Source organism: Hyperoodon ampullatus (assembly GCF_949752795.1).
Source record: "Hyperoodon ampullatus genome assembly, chromosome: 14".
NCBI lineage: Eukaryota > Metazoa > Chordata > Mammalia > Artiodactyla > Ziphiidae > Hyperoodon > Hyperoodon ampullatus.
This window is the reverse complement of record NC_136927.1, coordinates 59,606,962-59,633,991: the sequence shown is the minus strand read 5'-3', so window position 1 is coordinate 59,633,991 and position 27,030 is coordinate 59,606,962. Positions and strand designations below refer to the sequence as shown.

Here is a 27,030-nt window from a genome sequence, read left to right as displayed (position 1 = left end):
ATATAAAATATTGACAATTTCAACTCAGCCCTTGATATTTCCCAATCCCAAAGAGCTGCTGACAACAGAGAACCCCTCCAGGGTCTTTGTTAAGTACACGTGTGTTCTGGTGAGGGTGTAAACAAGTGTGTGAGACAGTAGGAAGGATGCATTCAATGATTTCTAAACAGTGTGGGTTAAAAGGTCCAAGGTCGCAGAGAGCCCAGAGGCAGCCTCCCCAACTTTTAAGATCATGGCTGGGAGACCTACTCCCTTACACAAAAAGATGCTACTCTGTTCTTCCATGCCTTTATTGGTGACAGCAATGGACAACAACAATGCCACGCATAGCAAGATACCCTGGCCCAGCACCTGGGGTGGCAAGCAGGCACTGCAGGGCCTCTGGCACATTCAGCCCCAGTATAAGATCCACTCTACCCAGGCCACGTCCCCGAATGGGCAGGAGGCCATCTGTTCAGTTTGTATGGATGGATCAGCCTGTCTGAGTGTCTGGGACGCTGCCTGCAGGGTGCCCCTGTCCTTGGCACGTGGTAGGGGCTGGTGTGAATACAGCGTGGCATCCCCCGGTGGACGGTCAGGCCCCGGTGCTGACCATGGGGGATAGGGCTGGGGACTGGAGGAGGCAGGGGGCCAGGCACAAAGTTCACTCCAGGGCTACATCCTACAAGAGAACCAGCCATTATCAGAGTGGGCTTCTGGCCAGGGTGAGCCCAGCTCTGCCTTCAGGCAGTTCTGGTCCTCCAGGGTGAGTTTCTCTGGGCTTCAATTTCCCCATTTACAAAATGGCCATACTACTTCCCCTACTTCCAAGTCAGGAAATTGTGACAATCAACGAGCTAATTAATGAGTCTACAGATGCTGCTCCAGACTCAGCAGTGACTGAACCCAAGCCTGGGGGGCACAAGGGCTACCCAACTCCTCTCAGCCCACCTGGACACAGAAGGCTAGGATGGGGGAGGTTCAAGGGGATGCTGGAAAAGGTGTGCTGGGAGGTTGTAGAGGCACCTACCTAAGTGGGGTGGCATCGAGCAGTCTTCTGTTGGATTAAAATTGAAGAATTCATGGGGTGGGAAGGGCTGGCCTGGGAAAAAAGGGGGATCCTGGGGCAGGGGTGGAAACAGAGGAGGTGGGGAGGGCTGAGGAAGAGGGTAGGGAAAATGCATGGGAAGGGGTAAGGGAGAGGGTGGGGGCAAGGCCAGCTGCTCTCCGAAGTCTGGGGGCTGCCCCTGGCTCCCCTGGAAGAGATGATCCGGCTCTGGCCAGTCCTCAATCCACGGGTCTAGGAATGGGATGGTTGTTTTAGGTAGGCCTGGGGAGCCAGGCCGCCCTGAACTCTGGCTGTCCACACTTCTAAACCTCTACTCCCTCCTCTTGGAGAACACAGCACCCTCTACTTCCCACCCAGGTTTCCTCATCCCCTCTCATTTCAGGCCAAGCCCAAGCTGCGCTCTTTCTTCCCTGCCTGTCTCAACAGTCAGTGGACTTGCCTTTGTTCTGACCTCATGCTCCCCTCCAGTCTCCTCCCTCTGTTGCCCAGCTCCTGTATCTTTAGCTTCTTCCTCTCCCAGCTCCTCGCCACAGACCAATAAATAAGCTTAGTAAACCTTCTCTCTTAAAAACAAAGATCCTGTCGCTTCCTTCTCCCAGTAGGCCCTTGTTCCTTTCGTATTTCCTCCCACAAAGAGTATTTTGCCCAGGTGCCATTCTCTCATCAACTGCTCACTTCCTCTCAACCCTACTCTACTCCTTCAACACTTATCCTACGAAATATAACCACTTCCTCGCTTCCCGACAAGTCACGTGGCCAAGAGCCTCTGTCCTCCGAGAGTGACTCTACCCTTGTCTCCTTTTGTTTCCTCCATCAGCCCCTCTTCCAACTCCAAAACATGGCTATTGTTTTGCTCTTTCCGTCGCTGTTCACATTCATGCCCTCAGCTGCCGCCTCCCTGCTGGGCACCACTGACTCCAAATCTACTCAACATCTTCAGAGTACCTCAAAGAGATCTGCCCTAACCAAACTCACCAACTCATCCTCCCACCCAACTCTTCCCTTTGACGTTCCTATTTCTGTGGCTCCAAACTGGATTCCTAAGACCTGAGCCACGACAAACTAGCCTTACAACCTTTAGAGCAACCCTTCCTTTGTTGGACATCAGTTCTCCAACTGATTTAGATGAGATTTAGTTCTCACCTAAAAAAACAAAGAAATTGGACCATATAATCAAGGTCCTAATTCACTTCCCTGATGCTCCAACTCCAGGCTAAAAGTGACATTCTTGACCTCTCTGTGCCCTCACATCCTTTAATGCTACTACTGCCTTCTAACGTGACTCGTGTCTCCAATTCAATAAACACTATCCTGTAGGTAGTATGTACACAGCAACTGTCCTAGACAAGTGGCTTAAAGGGATGAGTTGTCAACAAGTGAGGCAGGAACCTTAGCCTTGGAGGACACGATCCAGGGCAGAAGCAGACATGGAACAAGCACCCACAACGTTCCCTTTATAAGCAGGCAGGAACTGAAGGGGTGACAGCACCAGCCAAGGGGCTTCGCTGTTTCTGCCACACTGCCTGGATTACCTTTCCTCTGTTTCTGCCTTTCCACCCCCCACATCTACTCCTATCTAAAAGTATTCCCATTCCTTTCCCGTTTATCTGTAGCATAAGGGTCTCTGACATGCTGCCTTATGTGCTCAATGCTCACTCACATACACATAGGTGACCACATGGCTAGACCATATAGAAACCCAGGGGAAGGAAGGAGCACTCAGGATCCACAACGGTCCTTCAAGGGGCCTCTACTCCCCTTGAGGATCTCTGTCCTGTTGTTTATGAGCCCTATGCTCTGAGGGCCCTCTTTGCATCACTACCGTCCCCACTTGTGGTAGGGCTCACCATGGGGATAGTCACGCTTCGGCAGCTCCACACCCCAGGCATCAGCCACGTGGGTCAGAAGCAAGTGTGAGAGGTGGCGGTGGGCATGCTGGTCCCAGTGGACACCGTCCCGGTGACGGTGCTGTACTGCATGCCGGAAATGAAAGTGGAGGTCCAAGACATCGAAGCAGTGGTCCCCAGCCAGTGTAGCGCTGTAGAAGTTCCCTTCAACCACATCCCGCCGCAGAGAGCCCACCAGGGGCTGGAGCTGAGTGAGAAAGTGCAGCATCTAAGAGCCACAGAATGAAGCAGGTTTGGGAGGGAGGGTCCTCTATCTACCAGTCAGCTGCCCTGTCCTCTATCCTAAGGGGCTCTGGTCACTTGCCTCGGGCAGAAGGAAACCCCCAGTGACACGCTCTCCTAGGGGCATTGCCATGTTCCACACCAGCAGGCAGGAGTCTGGCAACACCTGGTCCATGCGCATGAACACCCGCTCCAGGTTCTCTCGGTAGCTCTCCATCGAGCAGCGGCCATACCTGTTGGGTAGCACAAAGGGTGGGCAAGAGCACAGGGGTGGGTGGCCTCTGAGCCAGACCTCCACCCCAGGTTTCCCTCTCCCCCCGCCCCAACCTGGAGAGATCCCAGAGGCAGGAGTTGATGATCACCAGGTCCGGGGCAGGCCCATATGTCAGCTCCTCCAGGACTCCCTCGAGGTACTCGGAGTAAACGCGGGTGAGGAAGTAGAAGCGTACAAGGTGGTGGCCAGAACCCGAGCAGAACTGGCGGACCTCCCGGTACTGTGTCCCGTTGTGCAGCTCACCCAGCTGACCCCCAGCCACCAGCTGGTCCTGTTCAAAGCTCAGCTCCCCCTGCCCACCCCCCCACCCATCTGGTCAGACCCATGCCAGGGAGGAGGACCCTACCAGGCCAGAGTCTGTGCCCACCCACCACTGGCATGGCCACCAAGCTTCCCTCACCTTGGCTTTCAGCTGGGCAGCTGTGAGCAGTGAGTCTTTCTGGAGCAGAAGCACCAGGTCTTTGTACACAGCCCGCTGGACTGCAGGGAGACAGAGATCCTGAGGCTGAGGCAGGCCGCACTCCACCCCAGCTCCTTCCAAATCCAGGCCTCCCATCTTCCCAGGGCTGGGGTTGCCCAACACCACCTTTGTGGAGTGTTGACTTAGAGACAGAAGAGAAGGTGAGGTTACAAAGTCCTGGCACTACCTCTGTTCCTTCTAGCTGTACATCACTCCTCAACTCAGCATATAGTGACCCAAGATCACCTGGCAGAAATAAGTCAGCCAAGTCACCCAAGAGACAGACAGCACAATCCACCGCTTCCATGAGGGACATTGTGGGGGACTGTCAGGAAGAAAAATGCTGAGCAAGGATGGGGTGAAAAGCTTGACAAGCTACATCTGTCAGGACACCTGTGGAAGGCGATAGGGAAATAAAAAGAGAAAACCTACTGGACTGGAACAGACTAGGTATCTGACTAGTAGATTTGACATGGAGACAGAGGGTCCAGATGCAGAAAACAGGCTGCAGGTGTGGGACCAGGAAGTGTGATTCTAGAAGGGCACTCACTTGAGTCCCCCAAGATGACCACGAACTTGTTGTGTAGCAGCTGCTGGACTTCAGAGGCCTGGATATGGACCATGGTGCTTCCCAGCGGGCGGCGCACTTCCTCGTTTTCCAGACAGAAGACCATGCCGCCGCCAACAACGACGGGCTGCAGGGAGAGGCCACTAAGCCGCCACTAAGCCGCGCAAGGGTGGGGACTCAGGACAGGTTGGCTCCAGGGCCCACACGGAATAAACGAGACAAGTGGCGGCCCCCTCCGGGCTGCTCTGGGCTACAGGGACCAGGTGGCGCCGGTCTCCATTACGCTTGGCACAGGAGGCAGGAGGTCGCCAGGCCCGCAGGGCTCCAGGACACCGAGGCGCTTCCCGCGCGGTGCAACCCTGCGCCGCGCCACGTGCCCGCCGCCGCCCCGCGCATGCGCGCGCGCGCGCGCGCCAATTACCGAGTCCCGGGGCGCCGCGCCGTTCACCCGCGACCGGGGCAGGCCCGCACACCGCGCGCCATTCCCGCAGCGGGCTCCGGGCCTGGCCTCATGTTCCCGCGCCCGAAGAGGCCGATCGCTTTAGCACAGCCTCTGCCCCACAGAGCCCGTGCGTCCCGGTTAGCGGTCGGTGCGCAGCCCGACGCCCAGCACTCTCCATGCGTGTGAGTCGCGGAGGCCCGACAGCGCCTGGGCCCTCCCCGCCCCGGGCTGCGACACTCACAACTCCCACTTCCGGTCACCCATGTCCTGCTCTGCCCGACCCCCCCAACGCCCGAGAGGACAGGAAGGCAGCAGGGGTGGCCGCCGTGGGGAGCAGGAGCCAGGGCCGGGCCTACCCGGGCGTGGGAGGGGGCGCGGCGGCGGCCAAGTGCAGCCGCCCACAGCGGTGACGGCCGTGGCCGCGGCCTCGCCACGTGACCCGGACGGGCGGAAGCGGAAGTGCCTGCCTGGAGCCCGCGCTAGGTGCGTGTCCACTCGGCGCTGGCCGGCTGCCGCCTGCACCAGCCATGGACTGCTACACCGCGAACTGGAACCCGCTTGGGGACTCTGCCTTTTACCGGTGAGCCGCCCCGCCCTGCCTCCCACGGTCTGGCTTATCCCGCTCGCCCGCCGGCTCGAGTCTCTGAGCGGAGCCGGAGGCGCGCGTCGCGGTCTCTACGGCGCTGGGGTCCGCCCCTCGCCGGCTCTCCCGCGGCGTCTACCACTTAACACACAGCCACCTAGGGCCGGGCCTTCCCCTTCTCCGGAGAAGGAAACTGAGGCAGCCGTAGTGGTCACACAGGTAGCGGCACAGCCCAACTGAAGCCCAGGGCTGTCAGCCTCTGGAAGGATGCTCAGATCACGTTGAGGGTGGCCGCCCACGGGTGACAGTGAGTGCTCGGTCTCCTGCCGGGAAGTGCTGCTGAAGTCAGACCAGGGGTGCTCCTACAGGGGCCGGCTTGCACGACGGGCGGGGTAACAGTGCTGACCAAGGCTGGGAGAAGGAGGCGAATCGCCACTAAATCCAGAGGCAGCGCGAGTGAGGACCCCCTGCTAGGGGCAGCCCCCTCATGAGAGTCGTGGAGTCCTAAACCACTAATCTTTCTAAAGTGTAGACTGATCACATCATTACCCTAATTAGGATTTTTTCCAATGGCTTCCCTTCTTTGAAAAACAAAGTACAAACTCCTTCTCTTATTATATCTATAAACCGGCCTTATTTGTCTCTTCAACTTCGACTTCAATTTCTTCAACTCCTACCCAAATCTGTGTTCCAGTTGCACAGAACAGGATCCCAACACATCATGACGTTTCAGGGCTCCCTATGTTTGCACCAGCCTGCAGTTCCTTCTGTGAGCACTGCCATTTTCCTCTTTACTTCACTGGAGAATTCTTACTCATCCTTCAGGACTTAGTTTAAGGGTTCATTCTGAAACCTTCCCTGATCTAATCCCAACAGACTTGACTTTCAGCTGACTTTCCTTTGGGTCTCACAAGAACCAGTGCTAAGGTCTGTTATGTATGGCACAGTAGGGCAATGTTTGTATAGGTTTCTTCTGCTAAACCAAATTCCTTGAGAGCTGAGAGCATTTCTTGCATCTCTTTATCTCCAGTGCATATTTAGAACAGTGCTTGCTATATAGTGGTTGCCTAATAAAGTTAAAAAAATACTTTATTGGTTGCAACTAAAGATCACAAAGGCATCGCGTTGGGGTCTTACTTCAATAGAAGACAACTGTTAATGCTAGTGAAACTATACACCATTGTTATTCACATGTTAAAACTTTTCAATGTAAAAATGTCAGCCCTTAACACTTCTGAGGTGAACAAATGCCTTGATGCAATTTTTAGAGATCTGTTGCATTTGTTGTTTATTTCTGATTCTTATAAATGTGCCTGTACAATGTGAAAAAAATTGCAAAAATTTAGTTAAAAATCAGGAAAGTCGGTAGGAAATAACAGTGATTTAAACTTTTTGTGGAGAAGGGTTGTCAGTTGACATAGGTAGCATGTAATTTGGTGTTTACGACACAGCATATACTTTTAAAAATATTAACTAGGGGCTTCCCTGGTGGCGCAGTGGTTAAGAATCTGCCTGCCAATGCAGGGGACACAGGTTCGAGCCCTGGCCCGGGAAGATCCCACATGCCGCGGAGCAACTAGGCCCGTGCGCCACAACTACTGAAGCCTGCACGTCTGCAGCCTGTGCTCTGCAGTGGGAGAGGCCACTGCACTGAGAGGCCTGCGCACCGCAGTGAGGAGTGGCCCCCACTCACTGCAACTAGAGAAAAGCCCGCACGCAGCAACGAAGACCGAACGCGGCAATCAGTCAATCAATCAATAAAAAATTAATATGTATTACTTTTGAAAATATATGTTGCCTACACAGGCTTATTAAATAGAGTACTGAAAATGGTGACCTCATTGCCATAGAACTCCTGGTTATCATATGAAGTCTTAGGTTTGTTTATACACCAATAAAATTTTACTTTTTTTTTTTTTGCTGTATTGGGTCTTCATTGCTGTGCGCGGACTTTCTTTAGTTGCGGCAAGCGGGGGCTACTTTCGTTGCGGTGCGTGGGCTTCTCACTGCAGTGGCTTCTCTTGTTGTGGAGCACAGGCTCTAGGCACGCAGGCTTCAGTAGTTGTGGCTCGTGGGCTCTAGAGTGCAGGCTCAGTAGTTGTGGCACACAGGCTTAGTTGCTCTGCGGCATGTGGGATATTCCCGGACCAGGGCTCGAACCTGTGTCTCCTGCATTGGCAGGCAGATTCTTAACCAGTGGGCCACCAGGGAAGTCCCCCAATAAAGTTTTAAATGAGTGTAAATGTTGAGTACGTGCCATAGACATGATCTGCATGGCTAGCCTACCCTTACCTGTGCTGTACCGCCAGAAGGGAGTAGAGGTATAAGCCTTGCTGCAGACGATGTGTTGCTCTTGGTAATGGGTGTTGAGCCTTTCTATGTACTAGATACCATGCTAAGTACTTTATGTGTATTAAATTGTCTAAGTCTCACAGCCCCATGAGGTAGGTATCATTATTTTAACCCCATCTTACTGATGAGGAAACTAAAGCACAGAGAAGTTAGGTGACCAGGTTACACAGATAGTGGAGCCAGGATTTGAGCCCGGTCTTCTTCTAGAACCTGTGTTAAAGCATAGGGTTTTTGTTTTTAAGTAGGAAAATAAAATAAGTGTTTTAATTTCTCTACCAGAGTAGAAAATATTTTAGGTGCAGATACTGGGTTTTATTTGTATTTGTGCATAAGCTTATGCCAGGACTTAATACATGTTCAAATAAGTGAATGAATGATAAACAGGTGGTGGACATTTCAAGTCCTATCTACAGGATGGGATTCTTTTGCATTGGAAGTAATGTTCTGGAAAAATCACTAATTTGGGAGGGCAAGGAGAGGTAATGGTGATTAGTTCTTATGAGGCTCCAGAATTTTAACCATTTTTATTCTAAAAACCCAGTTTGGGATAATACCATTAAATAATTTTGCCCAACCCTTTGCCAGGCTGAATGTATATTGGGCCAATAAAAAGACATGGACCCTTTCTGCCCTCAGAACTTATAGCCAGCAGGGAGACAGTTGATAACCACTAATGACTCTGTATTTGTTTGATCATAAGCAGCGAGGTAAAGGAGAGTGTAGGGTCCTCAGAAAGCATATAACAGATTGGTAAGTCAGAGGAAAAGAAGACTTTCTGAAGGAAACAATACCCCATCCAGAAGATGAGTAGACCTAGGTGCAGGGAATGGGATCCAAGAAGAGCATATACAAAGGTCCTGAAGCGAGAGAGACAGGACACTCTCAGTGACCTAAATAGAGAGAGCCAATGTGGCTGGAGTGCCACAGACAAGGGGACAGGATAAGAGACCACTTTATTTGAAGACCAGTGGGAAGCCTGAATGAAAGGATTGATGTGATTGGATTTGTGGGGTGTGTGTGTGTGTGTGTGTGTGTGTGTGTGTGTGTGTGTGTGTGTGTGTTTTAAGTTCCTCCTGGAGGGAATGGGGGGACAAGTTGGAAGGGGCAAGCAAGAATGGAGACTGGTTAGGAGGCTGGAGGAATAGACCAAGGAGAAGTTGATGGTGGTGAGCACTGGAGATGGAGAGAAGGGGACCAGTTGGAGAGATATTAAGGGGGTAAAATTGAAGGACATTGTGATGAGTTGCATTTGGTAGGGAGGAGGAAGAGCAACAAATCGAGGATGACTTGGATTTTTGGCTTAACATAATGAGAAAGGAAGAGTGAGTTTGGTGAGGAAAAGGGTGCGCTGGGTTTTGAACACAGTGTTTCAGGTACTTTATTTTTTTTATTTTTTTTATTTTTTGTGGTACGCGGGCCTCTCACTGTTGTGGCCTCTCCCGTTGCGGAGCACAGGCTCCGGATGCGCAGGCTCAGCAGCCATGGCTCACGGGCCCAGCCGCTCCGCGGCATATGGGATCCTCCCAGACCGGGGCACGAACCCGTATCCCCTGCATCGGCAGGCGGACTCTCAACCACCGCGCCACCAGGGAGGCCCAGGTACTTTATTTTTTAATAAATATATTTTTATTCATTTAAGAATTTATTTTTATTTTTGGTTGCGTTGGGTGTTTGTTGCTGCACACGGGCCCTCTCTAGCTGTGGCGAGGGGGGGCCACTCTTCGCTGCAGTGTGTGGGCTTCCCATTGAGGTGGCTTCTCTTGCTGCAGAGCACCGGCTCTAGGCGCGGGGGCTTCAGTAGTTGTGGCTTGTGGGCTCCAGAGCGCAGGCTCAGCAGCTGCAGTGCACGGGCTTAGTTGCTCCGCGGCATGTGGGATCCTCCCAGACCGGGGCTCAAACCCGTGTCCCCTGCATTGGCAGGCAGACTTCCAACCGCTGCACCACCAGGGAAGCCCTTAGAACCATCCTTTATGGTGAAGGAGACTGAAGATACATTTCGTACTTGTGGAACTCTTCGTAGAAGAGAGGTTGACTATTTTAGTAGGTTTTATGGCTTTGTACGTTTGTCTGTTTTGCACATATAAACGTGAACATTAAAAAAAACTGTGGTTAAATACACATAATATAAAATTTACTATCTTATTCATTAGAAAGTACAATCCAGGAGTGTTAAGTATATTCACATTGTGCAATCAATCTCCAGAACTTTTTCATCTTGCAAAATTGAATCTCTAGGGCTTCCCTGGTGGCGCAGTGGTTGAGAGTCCGCCTGCCGATGCAGGGGACGTGGGTTCGTGCCCCGGTCCGGGAAGATCCCACATGCAGCAGAGCGGCTAGGCCCGTGAGCCATGGCCGCTGAGCCTGTGCGTCCGGAGCTTGTGCTCCGCAACGGGAGAGGCCACAACAGTGAGAGGCCCGTGTACCGCAAAAAAAAAAAATAAATAAATAAAAAATTGAATCTCTCTGCCCATTAAATGATAACTCCTCATTCTCCCCTTCCCCCAGCCCTGGCAACTACCATTCTACTTTCTGTCTCTATGAATTTGACTACTCTAGATAGCTCATACAAGTGAAATCATACACTATTTGCTTTCTTGTGACTGGCTTATTTCATTTAGCATACTGTCCTCAAGGTTCATCCATGTTGTAGAATGTATCAGAATTACCTTCCTTTTTAAGGCTGAAAAATATTCTTTTGTATGTATATACCACATTTCATTTATGCATTTATCTGTCAATGGACACTTGGGTTACTTCCACCTCGTGGCTATTGTGAATAATGCTGCTATAAACAATGGTGTACAAATATCTCTTCGAGACCTGTTTTCACCCAGAAGTGGAATTTCCGGATCATATGGTAATTCTGTGTTTATTATTTTGAGGAATTATCCTACTGTTTTCCATGGCAGCTGCACCATTTTATATTTCCAGCATAAGGATACTTTAGTAGTATTTATTTTTAAGGCAGGCTGGAGTCAAGGGATTTTGGGGGTGATTGTGGTCTCTCTTCAGGGCCTTGGGATTTTGGAACTGATGGATTATTCCCCAAGGCTAGACCTGATGCGCTTCTTCCTCCACAGTGATCTGATAGCTCAGCCTGGACAGGCTGGAGATCATCTATTTTCACAGAAGCTCTTCTCTTACTACAGTGGACCGTGCTTTTCCAGCAGTTCAGCTGCACTGCAGCAGGGATTTTGTCACTGTTTCCTGGAGGGGGCTGGAATTGAGACTACCATACCTGCTAGATTTAGTGATTTTCTGGTATTAGACCCAGGGTCCATTTACTGCTGCTCTGGGGATTTCCACTTCCAGGACCTGCAGGTAGAGGAGAAATACGTAGCTGACCTTCCTCACTGAAGATACGGCCTAGCGTCACAGAGTCCTCACCTCTAGACTTTTCTGAGATGCTGCTCTCAGTCTGTGCATCCACGCCCCAGGCCAACCTCGAGGCATAGCTTGAGTCACCTCACTGTCCCTGAGAAGCCTTCTTTACCTTGAAGCCTTGAGGAGGTGGCCCATGTTTTGCTGCTCTTCGCTCCCTGACCCTTACTCCTGTACCCGTACGCTTCTTTCCCACCCCAGTCTGTGTCGATGCTAACCTCCTGGACTGCAGCCGAAGCCTCCTTGGGTCCCTCCTGCCAATCGCTGACTTCACCTTGTGCTTCCCAGAGAGCTGGAAGTCATTGCCTAGAAGAGCGTAGGGTTCCCCTGACGAAATCTGCCTGTTGTGTTGCCAACCTGCCGAGGAGATGTGCCCCGTCTCCCTGCCTTCTCAGAAACCACGCGCTGTCCATCCGCCCTCCCGCCACCACAGGTTTCTCCAGCTGTTACTGCGCAGGACCCCCTGCATCAAGGTCACCCGAGATGCTGGCTGCATGCAGCTTCGTAGGTCAGATCTACTCCATTATCTCTGGGTTGGGTCCTGGGAATTTGATCTGTATTTTAACAAGCAGCCAGGTGTTTCTTTGCTGCAGGAAAATTTGAAGACCTCTACATTGTTTTCCATGATCCTTACCCTCAAGGGCTCCCTTTCAGACCTCAACCTCTATATTCAAATCTCCCCCTCCTAACAAAAAATAAACTTCCCTATTCAAAAAATAAACAAGTCCCTCCTCCTCACCTCACCAAAGGTCTGAAAACTGCCACCTATACTTGCTTCCATTTTCTCTCTTCCCACTGATCACTCACTATGGTCTGACCACCCTCTTCTCAGTGACATCCTGTTACTGCACTGGACACAGCTCAGGCCTCATTTGAGCTTGACTGCATTGGATAGAGATGACCTCCCTTTTTTCTTGGAATTTGTATTTAAGTTTTTACAGTGAAAAATTTTAAATGTACAACAGAGTAGGAATAGTAGAGTGAATACCCATAGCCATTGTTTAGGCTTAAAAATTGTTATCGTGTGTAATACATTTGCTTCAACTACTTGTAAGTTTAAAAAAATTTAAGAAAGTGTTCAAATATACATAAATGTTCTAAAAGTAGTGTAGTGGACATCCATGTGCTCATCACTCAGCTTCAACAAGTGTCAGCACTTTGCCATTCACTTTTCATCTACCCGCCCCCCATCCCTCAACACACACACACTTTTTGGGACCATTTAAAAACAATATCCAGACATCTTTTAAATCAAATACATTTTCTGCTATATTTTAAAGTAAATTATAGTCACACCTTAAATGTGTATTACTTTGAAAAAAAAGACAGTTTCCTGTAAAACTATAGTGTTATTTCACACCAATCAAAATGAACATTTAATATCATCTAGCAACCAGTCCTTCAGACTTCTCCAGTTGTCTTCAAAATGCTTTTTTATAACTGGTTTGTTCAAATTGAGACCCAAATCAGAATTATTCATTTGCTTACCCCCCCACCCCACCCCCCGCACTGTGTGGCTTGCAGGGATCATAGTTCCCTGACCGGGGATCGAACCTGGGCCCCTGCAGTGAAAGGGCTGGGTCCTAACCACTGGACCACCAGGGAATTCTCTGCTTATCTCTCTTAATTAAGTCTCTTGTAAACTTGAACATTATCATCCTTACTCTCACCCCTACCCTTTGTTTTCATGACATTGACTTGTTTTAGAGACCTAGGCGCTTTCTGGATTTGTCCCTTTGCTTCCTTGTGGTGCCTTTGAACTTTTTTCTCTATCATAGCCTGTATGTCCTGAAACTGTGTGTTAGATCTAAAGGCTTGATCAGATTCAGGTTGACATTTTTGGCAGAAACACCTTGTAGGTGATGTGTGTGTGGTGTTCATCTGGAGGCATCATTGTATCGGGTTGTCTGCTACGAGGGAAGTTGAGATTGACAGGTAGGTTGGAGGCTGATGGCCACATCCTCACCCGTTTTCCCCCTTGTGACAAGCAAGTGGTCTGTGGAATGTGACACAGTTAATATCACTATGATTCTAATTAGGAGACAAACCATACAGTGATTAAATAGGGGAAGTTTAATATAAAGAACTATTAAACTGTGATAGCAAAGTAACTATAAGATAAAATAAAACTGTCCTTTCCTAGGGCTGAGGAGAAAGGAAGGACAAGTTGGAGGGGGGGATGCCCTCCCCAAGCTGGGGTTCCTACCTCGCCGGGGAAGGTATAGTTGCAGCCCACTGGATGGTGGGGGAGTTGCTGGTTTACCTGGGCCAGAGCTGGTCCACAGTCACTGGACAAGCAGGAAGCAGCCCTCCTGGGCACACATAGGGCACAGGTGAGCCATAGCTGGTGGCCAGGTTCATGGGCTTGCACACCAGTATGAGCAGGAGACCTGGAGCATGCGGTGTCTTGCGGAGAGAACCACGGGAAGGTGGATGCCAGTCCAGGCCAAGGCTGTGAGGTCACCAAGGGATTGTGTGCTCTGGGCGCATGGTTGGGGCAGAGTATCACCAGATGTCCTCATACCCACACTGCTGACTGACCTTGCAGCTGCTGGAAACAGCCAGAGACCCCCACCTCCTTCTACAATATCCCTTTACTACAGGGCCCTCTACTGAGAAAGCTTAACATCTAGCTCTCTGTGGAGCATGTATTGAAGGATGAATTTGGAGCTGGGAGGCAATAATTTGATAACTGGCACAGTCCATTCTTTGGCTGATCAGCTTCCACAAGTGCCCTCTACACTTCAACTCCCTCACAACAACAAAACAACTCTATATTTCTGCTTAACAAGATACCATCCTTCTTACAAGTAAACTTCTTTTTCCCAAAGTGAGAAGACATACAGTCTTAACAGTCATTGTAGCAATCACTATATTAGTTACTCCTCAAATTGAATTATAGTCCCACTGAATATTCTGTTACCTAAAAATTGAATTTTAAAGTTAACCTCTAATAATTTGTGTATAAAATAAAAATGGGAAGGAGAGAAGATAATGGCTGGTATATATATATAAATGCATGCATACAACAAACACAGAGAAAATACACAAAGTGGCTATAGTCTTCATTTCTGTAACTGGTCACAAGATCATAGTTAATATCTATGGCTTCCTTTTTCAGCTGCCCATCCCATATTTCCCTTGCTCTCAGCCAGAACGTTCACTGCTCTGCTCTTTACATAGTGAAGTGACCCAAACCTCAGTCATTCTGCTTTTTTTGGTTGCTGAGGTTTTCCATTAACCTTTTTTGTTAGACACGGAAGTACTAAGAGGTGCCCCAGAGGATCCCCTGGGTTTCAGACAGTCCTCCTTGCCTCCATTGTGTAGCAGCAGCTTGATTTCCCCTTGGCCATCAGGATAATCACTTCAGCCAGTAAATTAACCCCATTTTCTTGGCTGTTGTTTCAGTGGCATAAGGAGCCCCAAATGGCAAGGTAGCACCCTTTTTTTAATATATATAGATTTATTTATTTATTTATTGGCTGTGTTGGGTCTTCGTTGCTGCGCACAGGCTTTCTCTAGTTGCGGCGAGGGGGGGGCTGCTCCTCGTTGCGGTGCGCGGGCTTCTCACTGCGGTGGCTTCTCTTGTTGCGGAGCACGGGCTCTAGGCGCGCAGGCTTCAGTAGCTGTGGCACTCAGGCTCAGTAGTTGCGGCACACGGGCTTAGTTGCTCCACGGCATGTGGGATCTTCGCGGACCAGGGCTCGAACCCGTGTCCCCTGCACTGGCAGGCGGATTCTTAACCACTGCGCCATCAGGGAAGTCCCCAGGCTAGCACTCTTATCTTCTAATTCAGTGAATCCATTGTTGTGTCCCCTGGTGGAAACATTCTCCCCTTGGAGACTAAGCTCTCCAATAGGTCTCAAAGTTAGTGAAACTGGAAGCAATATTTTAATGAGAGTCATTAGGTGTAATAGTGAGAGGAGCCACTCCCACTTCCACTCCTTGATTCCAGGTCCCCCATATTCTGGCTGTGGAGGAGATAATACCATATAATGGTCTCTGATGCAAAGCATAAGCTTGCATCCTGTAAGACAGGGCCCCATACTTTTAGGATACTGTCTCCCAATTGGTGCTTTAACTGAGTCGTCAGTACATTTAGACCAGCCACTTCTGGGTAATGGGATATAAGGTAAGACTTGTTGATTCCATGGACCTGAGCTCACTGCTGCACTTCCTTTGCTGTGCAGTGAAGTCCTTGATTAGCTGCAAGACTTTGTAGACTGCTACAACAGTAGATGAGACATTCTGTTTATTTATTTATTTATTTATTTTTGCTTGTGCTGCGTTATAGTTGCGGCATGTGGGCTCTTAGTTGCATTATGAGGATTCTTAGTTGTGGCATGCACACAAAATCTAGTTCCCCGACCAGGGATCGAACCTGGGCCCCCTGCATTGAGAGCATGGAGTCTTACCCACTGGACCACCAAGGAAGTCCCATGGTACATGAGACATCCTGTAAGTCCACGATGGTAGGTGCTAGCAAAGGCATTACAGGTAAAGAAGACAAATCCACATCCAGAATATGTATTCCAGTGAGGACAAATCTTTGCCTCCTCCATAATGGAAGAAGTCCAGTGTAATCGACTTGCGGACTGCTCCCCCTGGGAATGGTGCCATGCTGGGCCCATGTATTGGTCTCTGCTCTTGGCTGATTAACCACTCAGCAATAATGTTAGCCAGGTCAGCCTTGGAGAGGGAGGCTCCCAAGACATCTACCTCAAGTGAGAGCATAACAGGGTTTTCAAGTAGAGGAAGGCTAGTCTCCTCCGACACAGGAGGGCAAGCTACTTCCGCTGGTAAGGAAGACTCAGAATGACCTGGGGGCTCAAGATTGTCAGTTTCTTCTGGGTCTAACCAGTTATCTCCCTTCCAAGTTTCAGGATTCCTTTCTTTTCTAATTAGTGCCCTAACTTTCACACGTGCCAGAGAATTTAACTGTCATTGTTTAACAACCCATACAATTAAACTCTGTCTTTGATTTTCAGCAGTAGCAGCTGTGTGACTACAAGAACTAAGAGATTCTTTTAGGCTGTTACAGAAGCTTTCTGCTTCTCAGACCATGACCGCAGCTGAAAATTAATGGACATAACCTTGTCATTTTCTCTTCGTAAATGTTCAGGTGCACTCAAAATGACCCATCCACACCACAGCCTTTATAATCATCGTCATTGCCATACAGTCAAGCACGTGTTCGACTTGGCATTTCACTACACTGAACTACAGGTTTGGTTAATTGTGATGCTGCTGCACGCAGTGGGTTACTAGCATCCGTTCTGCATTGTCAGGGAACACGGCACTGCACCCAATCCCAAGCACATGACCAAACCAGTCCTCAAATCCCATCTTTAGGGGTCTGTCTCCTGGGGCCACTCCCTGCACCAGTTAGTCTGGGTCCAGTCAGGAGATGTAAACTGGGCAAGTTTAATAAATGTAAGGAATTATTAAGCTGTCATAAAGAGTAACTATAAGATGTGAGAAATTTTTATATGGTAGCCTAGGGCTAAGGGAGAGTACTCAAGAAACGACAAACTTGGAAGGAGGGACCTTCCCCAGGCTGGGGTTCATTTCAGACCTCAGAGAAAATACAGTTGCAGCCCACCGGATGGCAGTGAAGTTTACTGGTTTCCCGGGGCCAGAGCTGTTCCACAGTTGCTTGGCCAGCAAGAAGCAACCCTCTGGGGTTCAGCGGGTAGGGGGCACAGGTGAGCTGCAACTAGGGGTCAGTGGTGCGGGCTTGCAGAGGGAGTTGGGGAGCTGATGCCGGCAGCCTGGAGCACTTGTCTGTAAGGCAAGCCACAACCAGTGATTGGGTGCATGGTTGTGCAGAGGGGGTCAGTGGAAACAAGGCTACGGGCAGGGCAGTCAGTGGTCGGACATCTTGGCATGCAGAGGGAGTAGGGCCTGGTGTAGGCACGAGGCCAGGAATGCCGTGTCTGTCCAGGGAGCCAGTCTGGGCAAGCCTTGGAGGTTGCTGCATGGCTGGTCAGAGCACCACCAGATGTCCTCACACCCGGGCTGCCGGGTGACTGCCCTGCTGGAAGCAGCAGGAGAAGCCTCTTCCTCGTGCAGTGTTCCTCCAGCGCCCTCTACTGAGGAGGCTCAACATCAGGCTCACTGTGAAGGAGAAATTCTTAAAAGAATACTACTGTCTGTTATCACAAAACACATATGGAAGAGTGAATTTGGAGCTGAGTGTCATTGAATTGATAACTGGCATGCTAGGTTTGTTTGGATATCTATCTTCCCATCAGATTTCATCTAAGGATTTTAGTAACAAAAGGTCAAAAGAATTGCACATGGGGTTGAAAAATTCAAATAATGCAAAAGTATGTAGCCTACAAATTGTCAGTCTCCCTATTCCCCTCCCCCATTCACCACCCTCTCCAAAGGTAACCAGTCTCTCCACGCTGGCTCAGTGTGGAGACCTATGAGAGTTCTTCTATGTATTTACACACATACATGTGATTATATGTAAATATGCTTGTAAAAATATGTGCTCAGTTTTTTTATTGTGTAAGTGGATTCATATGGTTCATACTGCACTGCAGCTTGCCTTTTTTTTTACTTAACAATATATCTTAGAGGCCACTTCATGTCAACATACCCAGTCACTTTGTTAATAGGCACATAATAGTCCCCCAAATGGGCATAAGTAGTTTATTTAACCAGTCTCATTTTAACGGGCATTTAAGGAGATTTTTCCAGGATTTTAAAAAACTATTTGAAACAGTGATGCAGTGAATTCATACCTTTGTGTACTTGTGCAAGTAGCTTCATAGGTTAGACTCTTGGAAGGAAATTGCTAAGTTAGAGTGCGTACACATTTAAAAATTGGATACATAAGTGCTTCATTCTCTTCCATAAGGGTTGAACCATTTTACACTCCCACCAATGTGTAGGAAAGTGTTCATTTTTCCACATCTTCAACAATATTCCGTGTTATTTATTAAACTCTTAATTTTTTGCCATTCAGATGGCCAAAACATAAACATAATTTTTAAATTCATATTTACCTAGTTGTTAAGTATGTCTGTTCATATCCTTTGACTATTTTTCTATTGTGTTGTCTCTACTGATTTGTAAAAGAGCTCTTTAAGTGTTCTCCATGATAACCCTTTGTTACAAATGTTACAGATTTTTTGACAGTAGTCACTTGACTTTTATGTATTAATGTTTAACATACATATGTTAAGTTTTATGTGATAAAGTCTATAAGTCTTTTCCTTTGTAAGTTCTGGGTTTTGTGTCTTACTCTGAAAGACTTTTCCATAGTTCACATTATGAAAATATTAGCTTACATTTTTCTCTAGTTTTTTATGTTTCATTTTTAAATATTTTCACATAGTTATGATATAGCCCTTGACCATTTTTCTTTTACTTTTATTTTCATTTTTTTTTACAATTAATTAGAGCTTTTTAAAAAAGTATTTTGTTTTTATTTATTTATTTTTGGCTGCATTGGGTCTCCGTTGCTGCGTGTGGGCTTTCTCTAGTTGCGGTGAGCAGGGGCTACTCTTCGTTGTGGTGCGCAAGCTTCTCATTGTGATGGCTTCTCTTGTTGTGGAGCATGGGCTCCAGGCACGCGGGCTTCAGTAGTTGCGGCACGTGGGCTCAGTAGTTGCGGCACATAGGCTCGGTAGTTGTGGCACATGGGCTCAGTAGTTGTGGCTCACAGGCTCTAGAGCGCAGGCTCAGTAGTTGTGGCGCATGGGCTTAGTTACTCCGTGGCATGTGGGATCTTCCCGAACCAGGGATCGAACCCGTGTCCCCTGCGTTGGCAGGCGGATTGTTAACCACTGTGCCACTAGGGTAGTCCTTAACTTTAGTTTTTAAGTGTATTCGATATCTGATGTATATATCTGTTGTCATATTTTCTAATGTTCTTAAATATTATCCAGTATTTTCTCTTTCAGATGACCTTTTTTGCCCCCCCAGATGAACTGTAGAATCAGTTTGTGCTTCCCTACCCACCAAAAAATTGGGCTGATTTTTGATGGAATTCTCGTGCATTTATAGATCCTTTAGAATATTTCTTCATGTCTTCTATACCCTTGAGTAAACTGACTTGATTTTGCAAAAAATGTTTATTAGGTGTATTCTTCGGTATCATAGTTCTATTGCTATCAAGATTAGGATCTTTTTAAAAGTTATATTTCTAATTAGTTCTTGCTATGGTATAGAAAACTAATTGGTATAGAAAAAAATATATTGATTTTTGTTGATCACTTACTGAGCTCTTTCTTTCATTGTTCCATAGACTGCTTTGAATGTTCTAAGTAGACTATCTCGTTATTTGTAAATAAATAGTAGCAACCTCATTCCTTCTTAAAAATGGAAACCTCTGGGTTTTTTTTCTTAAATTATTTTGGCTAGAATGCTGAGAAGAATGTCAATAGAAAGAAATGATGGATGGACATCTTCCTGATGTTTAACGGGAAGTTTCCTGAGATGATACTAGCCGAAACACCCCCCTTCTTGAACATTGTCTTCTCTTGGTATCCTGGTGTAGTGTCCACTCCTTCTCTGTCCCCTTTTCCCCACCTCCAGCCTTCAAATGATGGCATGCCTCAAGCTTCCTACTCTGTCTTCCCATGCAGCACGTCTCTTGGTGATCCATGCATATCTCAGATTGCAGTCATCTCGTGCCAGTTTGCCAGTTTGTAATTTCAGTTACCTCCTGTGAGTCAAGCATTCATATATTGGCATCTGCAACCCAGGACACTCCCTAGCTCTAGGCTTACTAAAGAGCTCCTCTTGGATTTCTTTCAGGCACTGCTCACTCAGTACCTCTAAAACTGAGTTCATTATCAACAGGGGTTGAGCTGGACCCCTGGGTGTAAAGCCCATAACCAGATTCAGTGTTAAGAACCAGAAATAGAAGAAAGGCTGTCTATCCTGAGAGGCCCTCCTGGAGGGTCTTATTTCCTGCTAATGCAGGCTCAAGCCAACCACCCCACCCTAGTCCCACCTCACTCCGTGCCCTGGATATTGGCCACCCAGCCTGCCCTCCAAACACCCTCTGCTCCCTCACCTGCTATCCCTAAGCATGCATGTGGTCAGCTGGCCTAGCTGTTTCTAGTCATCACCCCCCTCCCTGCCCCTGGCGGGGGAACAGATGGAGGCATTAGGGGCTCCTCTGGGGCTCAGCCCATCTGGATGCGGGGTCATGACGAGTCTAATCTCTGTTTGTCACTGTGTGGGCAGGAAATATGAGCTGTATAGCATGGACTGGGACCTGAAGGAGGAACTGAGGGACTGCCTGGTGGCCGCTGCGCCCTATGGGGGCCCCATTGGTAAGTCATCCCTCTGGCACTGCATGCTCTGGGACCGTGGGATGAACTCAGGGTCCTTGATTCTTGGGGTCCTTGCTGTTGGGTGGTTCTTGCTGGCATATGCTACCCACCCCCACTCCACCTTACTGAGATGCTTTTAATTCTGGTTCTCGGGAGGCCTGCCACATGTGGGGCGGGCCTAAGGAGCTAGTTCATAAGGCCTGCTTCGCATGGGGTGGGCCTGGGCAGCTAGGACAGAAGGTTTCTTCTCAAACCACAGCGCTGCTGAGGAACCCCGGGCGGAAGGAGAAGCCTGCCAGCGCACGGCCAGTTCTCGAGATCTACTCGGCTTCTGGTGTGCCTCTGGCCAGTCTGCTGGTGAGCACCCTTCCTGCCCTGCGGCTGGGGGCGGGACAGGGTTCGGCACCCCGAGGACAGCTTCCGGAACCTCCCTCTCCTCTGCAGTGGAAGAGTGGGCCCATGGTGTCCCTGGGCTGGTCAGCTGAGGAGGAGCTGCTCTGTGTGCAGGAAGACGGGGTCGTGCTGGTTTATGGGCTTCATGGTGACTTCCGGAGACACTTCAGCATGGGCAACGTAAGGGCCCCAGGGGGCTGGGGAAAAGGGATGGAGTCTGGGAATCTGTGGTTCCCTCAACCCACGGCCCCTCTCTCCAGGAGGTGCTCCAGAACCGGGTTCTAGATGCCCGGATCTTCCATACTGAGTTTGGTTCTGGGGTGGCCATCCTCACAGGGGCCCACCGCTTCACCCTCAGTGCCAACGTGGGCGACCTCAAACTCCGCCGGATGCCAGAGGTGCCAGGTGAGCCCTGACACCCCTGAGGCAGCATCCACTGCCCACAAATGTGCCTCCAGTCCGTGGGACCATCAGAGGCAGAAACTGTGGGCTCTGGTCAGCCTGAGGTTGTCCTCTTCCCTGGCCGCAGGTCTGCAGAGTGCACCCTCATGCTGGACCACAGTGTGCCAGGACCGAGTGGCACACATTCTTCTGGCTGTAGGACCTGATCTTTACCTCCTGGATCACGCAGCCTGCTCTGCAGTGGTGAGAGGCCTTGAGTGGGAGTGAACTGGAGGGACTGGGGGAGGCAGTGGGAGGCTCTGAGAAGTCAGTATCTTTGGTGTCCTCCCCGGCCCTGCCCCAGACACCCCCTGGCCTAGCCCCAGGAGTGAGCAGCTTCCTGCAGATGGCTGTCTCCTTCACCTACAGACACCTGGCACTCTTCACAGACACAGGGTACATCTGGATGGGGACAGCGTCTCTCAAGGTGTGATCCTGGGACAACACAGGGGCACCATGCCTTGTCTAGGAAAGATCTCTTGGGGGTAGGGGAAGGGCTTTTGAACCAGACTGGTGACTGCTGAGACAGGGCCATGACATTCCCTGCACCCTTTCAGGAGAAGCTGTGTGAGTTCAACTGCAACATCCGGGCTCCCCCGAAGCAGATGGTCTGGTGAGGATGAGGGTGTTATCCTGGGGGTAGAAGTGGACATAGCCTTGTCTCCTGGGACATGTTGATTCATCCTGTCTACTGACCAAGCCAAGTGGAGCTTGAATCTTGTCTTCTCTGCCAGTGCATATTTGAGGGGCCAGTCCCCTGTGGGCCCCAGATACCCCTGGGAGTTGACAGCACAGGATGAGAGGGAAGCAGACAGGTCAGCCAGAGGAATGGGATAAGCGGCAGCAAGCCTGTGCAGGGTTGTCCCAAGGCAGAGTGATATAAGCAGTGATGTGGGAGACATGGCTGTGGACCAGGCATCCTGTGTGTCTGTGTGTGTGTCTGTGTGTCCGTGTGTGTGTGTGTGTGGTGCTGTCCACAGGTGCAGCCGTCCTCGCAGCAAGGAGAGGGCCGTTGTGGTAGCCTGGGAGAGGCGGCTAATGGTGGTGGGTGACGCACCTGAGGGCATCCAGTATCCTTGGAGGGCTGCTGGGGGTGAGGAGGGGGAAGGAGGGTCGCCTGCCCTGCGCCATCTCTGGGTGCTCTGAGGAACCTTGACCAAGCTCAGGTTCGTGCTGGATGAGGACTCCTACCTGGTGCCTGAGCTGGATGGGGTCCGCATCTTCTCCCGCAGTACCCATGAGTTCTTGCACGAGGTTCCAGGTGAGGCCCTCTAAGAGCGCTGGGTGACCCGGGGCAGGGGCCCCTCGGCACCGCAGCTGCCCTGGGCCAGTGCCCCGGAGTAGGATCAGGGTACTGAGGTAGGGCTGAGGGTTTCCTGACCCCCTTTCCCACTGACCAATTTCCTCCCAGTGGCCAGTGAGGAGATCTTTAAAATTGCCTCAATGGCCCCCGGAGCGCTACTGTTGGAGGCCCAGAAGGAATATGAGGTAAAGCCTTGGCCTTCTCCTTGGGCCCCAGGATGCTGTCCTTCCCCTTCCCCTAATTGGCCCAGCCCATGCCCCTGCAGCCAAGTGCTACCTGTCAAGACAGGGGTCCAGGCAGGACATGGGGCTGGGCTGGGCTAGAGAGAGCTGGCTCAGGTGGATTGAAGGGACATGGTGTCCTTCGTGTGGTGATAGGGAGGGGCAGGGAACCCCCCGTCTAGGCACAAGTCAGGGCTCTATTGAGAGGTCTCAGGGCCCTCACAGGCAACTGTGGGCTGATACGGGGGTGTGTGTGGGCACCTTGTGGGGAGGACTGAGTGGGCTGAGGGGATTTGGGGTCCGACCTCTGCAGCCTTCCAAACCAGCCCATTTGAACCACAGCCCAGAGGGATTGGGGGCCAGACATGGAGGTGTTCTCGGTCATGACACACTGTCCCTGGCACCTTCCCCCCTCCCCAGAAAGAGAGCCAGAAGGCGGATGAGTACCTCCGGGAGATCCAGGAGCTGGGGCAGCTGCCCCAGGCCGTGCAGCAGTGCATCGAGGCCGCGGGACATGAGCACTGGCCAGACATGCAGAAGAGTCTGCTCAGGGTTGGGCTGGATGGCAGGGCTGGAGGGAGGGGGTGCTGGGCAGGGGTGGGCTGGCAGAAAGGGAAGCTCTCTATTGCCCTCTGGTTCTTTTCAGGCGGCCTCCTTTGGAAAGTGTTTCCTGGACAGATTTCCACCCGACAGCTTTGTGCGCATGTGTCAGGACCTTCGTGTACTCAATGCCATTCGGGACTATCACATCGGGATTCCCCTCACCTATAGCCAGTATCCCCGAGTGTGCTGACAGGGTGTTTACTTCCAGGGGTGGAAGGGCAAGGGGATGGAGATGCCTCCTGAAGGTCCTTGGCAAATAGGACTTATCTCCCAGCTGGATCCTTAACCAAATAAAATACAGATACAAGCAGCTCACCATCCAGGTGCTGCTGGACAGGTACAGCAAGCCCAAGGGTGCTGGGAGGAGGGCTGTAAGTGGGCGGGCATTACAGCCCCTGGTGTGCTCTTGTGGTCACTGCTCCTGATTCATTTCCTTGGGATCTGGGAGGCTGGAGTTACAGGCTGGGCCCACTCTGCCCTCTTTCTACCCCACTTTATCCCTTGTGCCCTTCACCTCCCTCGTCTGCCAGGCTTGTGTTGCGGAGGCTTTACCCCCTGGCCATTCAGATATGTGAGTACCTGCGGCTTCCTGAAGTGCAGGGCGTCAGCAGGATCCTGGCCCACTGGGCCTGCTACAAGGTGAGGATATAGGACAGAGTTCAAGGGCATTTAGCGGCTTACAGGCCCCGGTGAGGTGTAGGAAATAAGCGTAGAGCTGAAAGGGTGGGTCCTGATCAAGGCAGTGGGGGTGGGGGTTAAGGGGTGAGAGCCAGGTTTGTGTGACACCCCCTTCCCTCTGCAGGTACAACAGAAGGACGTGTCTGACGAGGATGTTGCTCGAGCCATTAACCAGAAGCTGGGGGACACACCTGGTGTCTCTTACTCTGACATTGCTGCACGAGCCTATGGCTGTGGCCGCACGGAGCTGGCCATCAAGGTGTGGGTGCCTAGCCCTCCCTGGATGCTCTGATGTGGGTGTCAGAGGTCCCCAGGCCAGCTCCTTCTCTCTGTGCCTTCCTCCCCACCCCACAGCTGCTGGAATATGAGCCACGCTCTGGGGAACAGGTTCCCCTTCTCCTAAAGATGAAGAGGAGCAAACTGGCACTAAGCAAGGCCATCGAGAGTGGGGATACTGACCTGGGTGAGCAGGGTTTGGGTGAGGACAAGGCTGGGGACCCTGGGCTGAGCAAGGGGCTGGGCTGGACCCACATCCCACCTTATTATCCCATAGTGTTCACGGTGCTGCTGCACCTGAAGAATGAGCTGAACCGAGGAGACTTTTTCATGACGCTTCGGAACCAGCCCATGGCCTTAAGTTTGTACCGACAGGTGTGTGCAGGGGGGCAGCGTGGGGTGGAGCCTCCTGAGCCCTTGAGTTGGCTTTGCTGACTGCCCACCTGCTGTGGCCCCAGTTCTGTAAGCATCAAGAGCTAGAGACGCTGAAGGACCTTTACAATCAGGATGACAACCACCAGGAGCTGGGCAGCTTCCACGTCCGAGCCAGCTACGCTGCAGAGGAGGTCTGAGGGCCGCAGGGCGGGTGGGGCTCACGGGCTGGGCCGTTGGTCTGGCTCCTTCTCCAGGAGTCTAGGCCTTGAATGCAGCACATACCCCATTTGGTCCTCACTGTGGAGGGAGAGCTTGAGAAGACATGAGGCCAGGCCGGGGACTGGTCCCAGAGGAGCTGGTCTTCGCATTAGGGACAGCAGAGCCGTGTGCCCAGCGGCCAAGGCTGGCAGTGGCAACCCTGGGCACAGGGATGGGGGAGAAAACCATAGCCTGGGGGGGAGGGCTGAGGTCCTTTGTGCTATGAACTCAGGTGTCCCTTCTTGCCCTTGCAGCGTATTGAGGGGCGAGTCGCAGCTCTGCAGACGGCAGCCGACGCATTCTACAAGGCCAAGAATGAGTTTGCAGCCAAGGTTTGTCCCGTTCTTCTCTAACAACCTCCTCTCCTCCCCTCCCGGTCTTCCCTCCTTGTCCCTCTCATCCCTGTCCTGCCTTATCCCTGTCCCCAGGCCACAGAGGATCAAATGCGGCTCCTACGGCTGCAGCGACGCCTAGAAGATGAGCTGGGGGGCCGGTTCTTAGACCTGTCTCTACACGACACGGTCACCACCCTCATCCTCAGCGGCCAAAACAAGCGCGCGGAGCAGCTGGCACGTGACTTCCGCATCCCTGACAAGAGGTAGGTGAGGCCCCGGTGTGCCTGTAGGTCCCGGGACCCCCTGCCCCTCCTGCAACACCTCCATGCCCAACTTTCCCACAGGCTCTGGTGGCTGAAGCTGACCGCCCTGGCAGATCTGGAAGACTGGGAGGAGCTAGAGAAGTTTTCTAAGAGCAAGAAATCACCCATCGGCTACCTGGTGAGATGGGGCCCTCCCTCTACCCCACCTCCAGTGAGGTAGTACTGGGGAGAGGGCCAGGCTCAGACAGTCTGTTCACACATCTGTTCAGCCCTCCCGCAGAGCTAGTGGGAGCTTCCTGGGCCAGGCACATGGGAGGATGGGCCTGAGTCTGCCTGCAAATGTTGGGGGGGAGGGAGAATGAGCTGCTTTCCCCAAGGAGGGCCACAAGGGACACCACGTGCCTGAAGGAGAGTCCTGTTTGGGGGGGGGGGGCACAGGGAGGGCACATATGCGAGGCAGTGGAGGATGTTGAGGGGTTTGTTTTCTGTGGCAGGCGGTTCAGAGGTGTGGTGGGTCGGTGGGATAAGGGCAGCCATGAGAGAAAACTCAGGCCCTGGGAGGGCAGGAAGGTGCCTGCTGTGAGTGGGTAGCAGTGGATGGTGGAGTGGACACATGGAAATAATTGGTCTCAAAGCTCTAACAGATCTTTGTGGTAGGTTGTTTCTGCCCAAAGAACGTTGAGATCACAACTGTTACATGTGTATGTCGGGTGGGAATGGGGGGCCGTTATACGGACTGAAGGGTATATAAAATACATTGGGATAATAAATCCACTGAGCTTTGCTCATAAGAGAGAGAAGAGGAGGGCACTGCCTTATCTTCCCTCTCCACCCTCTCCCTCTCCTAAGCCCTTTGTGGAAATCTGCATGAAGCAACACAACAAATACGAAGCCAAAAAGTATGCTTCCCGCGTGGGTCCCGAGCAGAAGGTCAAGGCCTTGCTTCTCATTGGGTGCGTCTGCTGAGAGCCCTAAGGGTGCTGGGTGGCTGAGCCAGTGGGCTGATGAGGGGCATGGTTTGTGCCCTTGGGCAGCGCAATACCATCTCCCCTCCTGCTGAAACCCCAGGGATGTGGCTCAGGCTGCAGATGTTGCCATCGAGCACCGGAATGAGGCAGAGATGAGCCTCGTATTGTCCCACTGCACCGGAGCCACAGATGGGGCCACGGCTGACAAGATTCAGCGGGCCCGGGCTCAAGCCCAGAAGAAGTGAGGGGCCTACCTGCTCATCTCCGCAAGCCCTGGGCCTGGCAGAAGTGTCACTGCTCATCAAGCTCTTACCCCAGAGCAAAGCCCGAAGAGCTGGGGTGAGAACGAGGGTTCTGGTTGTAAATAAAGTCGAAACATTTTA

General features: G+C 51.1%; 2 protein-coding genes across 3 annotated transcripts; one reads left to right on the top strand and one right to left on the bottom strand.

Moving 5' to 3' along the window:
- Nucleotides 1-288: 288 nt before the first annotated feature.
- PCED1A (PC-esterase domain containing 1A) lies at nt 289-4,600 on the bottom strand. Its single transcript, XM_079719308.1, has 7 exons — nt 4,462-4,600; nt 3,852-3,931; nt 3,505-3,743; nt 3,260-3,410; nt 2,896-3,142; nt 1,010-1,279; nt 289-661 (listed from the first exon to the last, which is right to left on the bottom strand). The coding sequence occupies exons 1-7, from the start codon at nt 4,583-4,585 to the stop codon at nt 414-416; spliced, it is 1,359 nt and encodes a 452-aa protein (XP_079575434.1). The 5' UTR covers nt 4,586-4,600; the 3' UTR covers nt 289-413.
- An 833-nt stretch (nt 4,601-5,433) lies between these two features.
- VPS16 (VPS16 core subunit of CORVET and HOPS complexes) lies at nt 5,434-27,030 on the top strand (the record flags this gene model as incomplete). 2 transcript variants are annotated; one of them, XM_079718925.1, is made up of 24 exons in its annotated part: nt 5,434-5,501; nt 20,445-20,533; nt 20,793-20,890; nt 20,978-21,106; nt 21,187-21,331; nt 21,456-21,571; nt 21,672-21,794; nt 21,925-21,980; nt 22,348-22,437; nt 22,534-22,628; nt 22,779-22,855; nt 23,312-23,443; nt 23,538-23,665; nt 23,796-23,831; nt 24,025-24,133; nt 24,297-24,431; nt 24,527-24,635; nt 24,726-24,823; nt 24,907-25,014; nt 25,336-25,413; nt 25,510-25,679; nt 25,761-25,857; nt 26,529-26,632; nt 26,748-27,030. In XM_079718925.1, the coding sequence occupies 24 exons, from the start codon at nt 5,449-5,451 to the stop codon at nt 26,890-26,892; spliced, it is 2,520 nt and encodes an 839-aa protein (XP_079575051.1). In that variant the 3' UTR covers nt 26,893-27,030. The 2 variants fall into 2 exon arrangements, with proteins under 2 accessions (XP_079575051.1, XP_079575050.1); XM_079718924.1 differs by lacking the exons at nt 22,534-22,628; nt 22,779-22,855; nt 23,312-23,443; nt 23,538-23,665 and having other exon boundaries at nt 5,449-5,501.

Excerpts from the sequence above, each read along its gene's own strand:
- PCED1A (XM_079719308.1), bottom strand. The coding sequence starts at position 4,585 with ATGGTCTTCTGTCTGGAAAACGAGGAAGTGCGCCGCCCGCTGGGAAGC. Across the intron at positions 3,143-3,259 it reads GGGGTTTCCTTCTGCCCGAG|CTCCAGCCCCTGGTGGGCTC; the intron begins GCAAGTGACCAG and ends TTTCTCACTCAG. Across the intron at positions 662-1,009 it reads CTCGATGCCACCCCACTTAG|GATGTAGCCCTGGAGTGAAC; the intron begins GTAGGTGCCTCT and ends GTTCTCTTGTAG.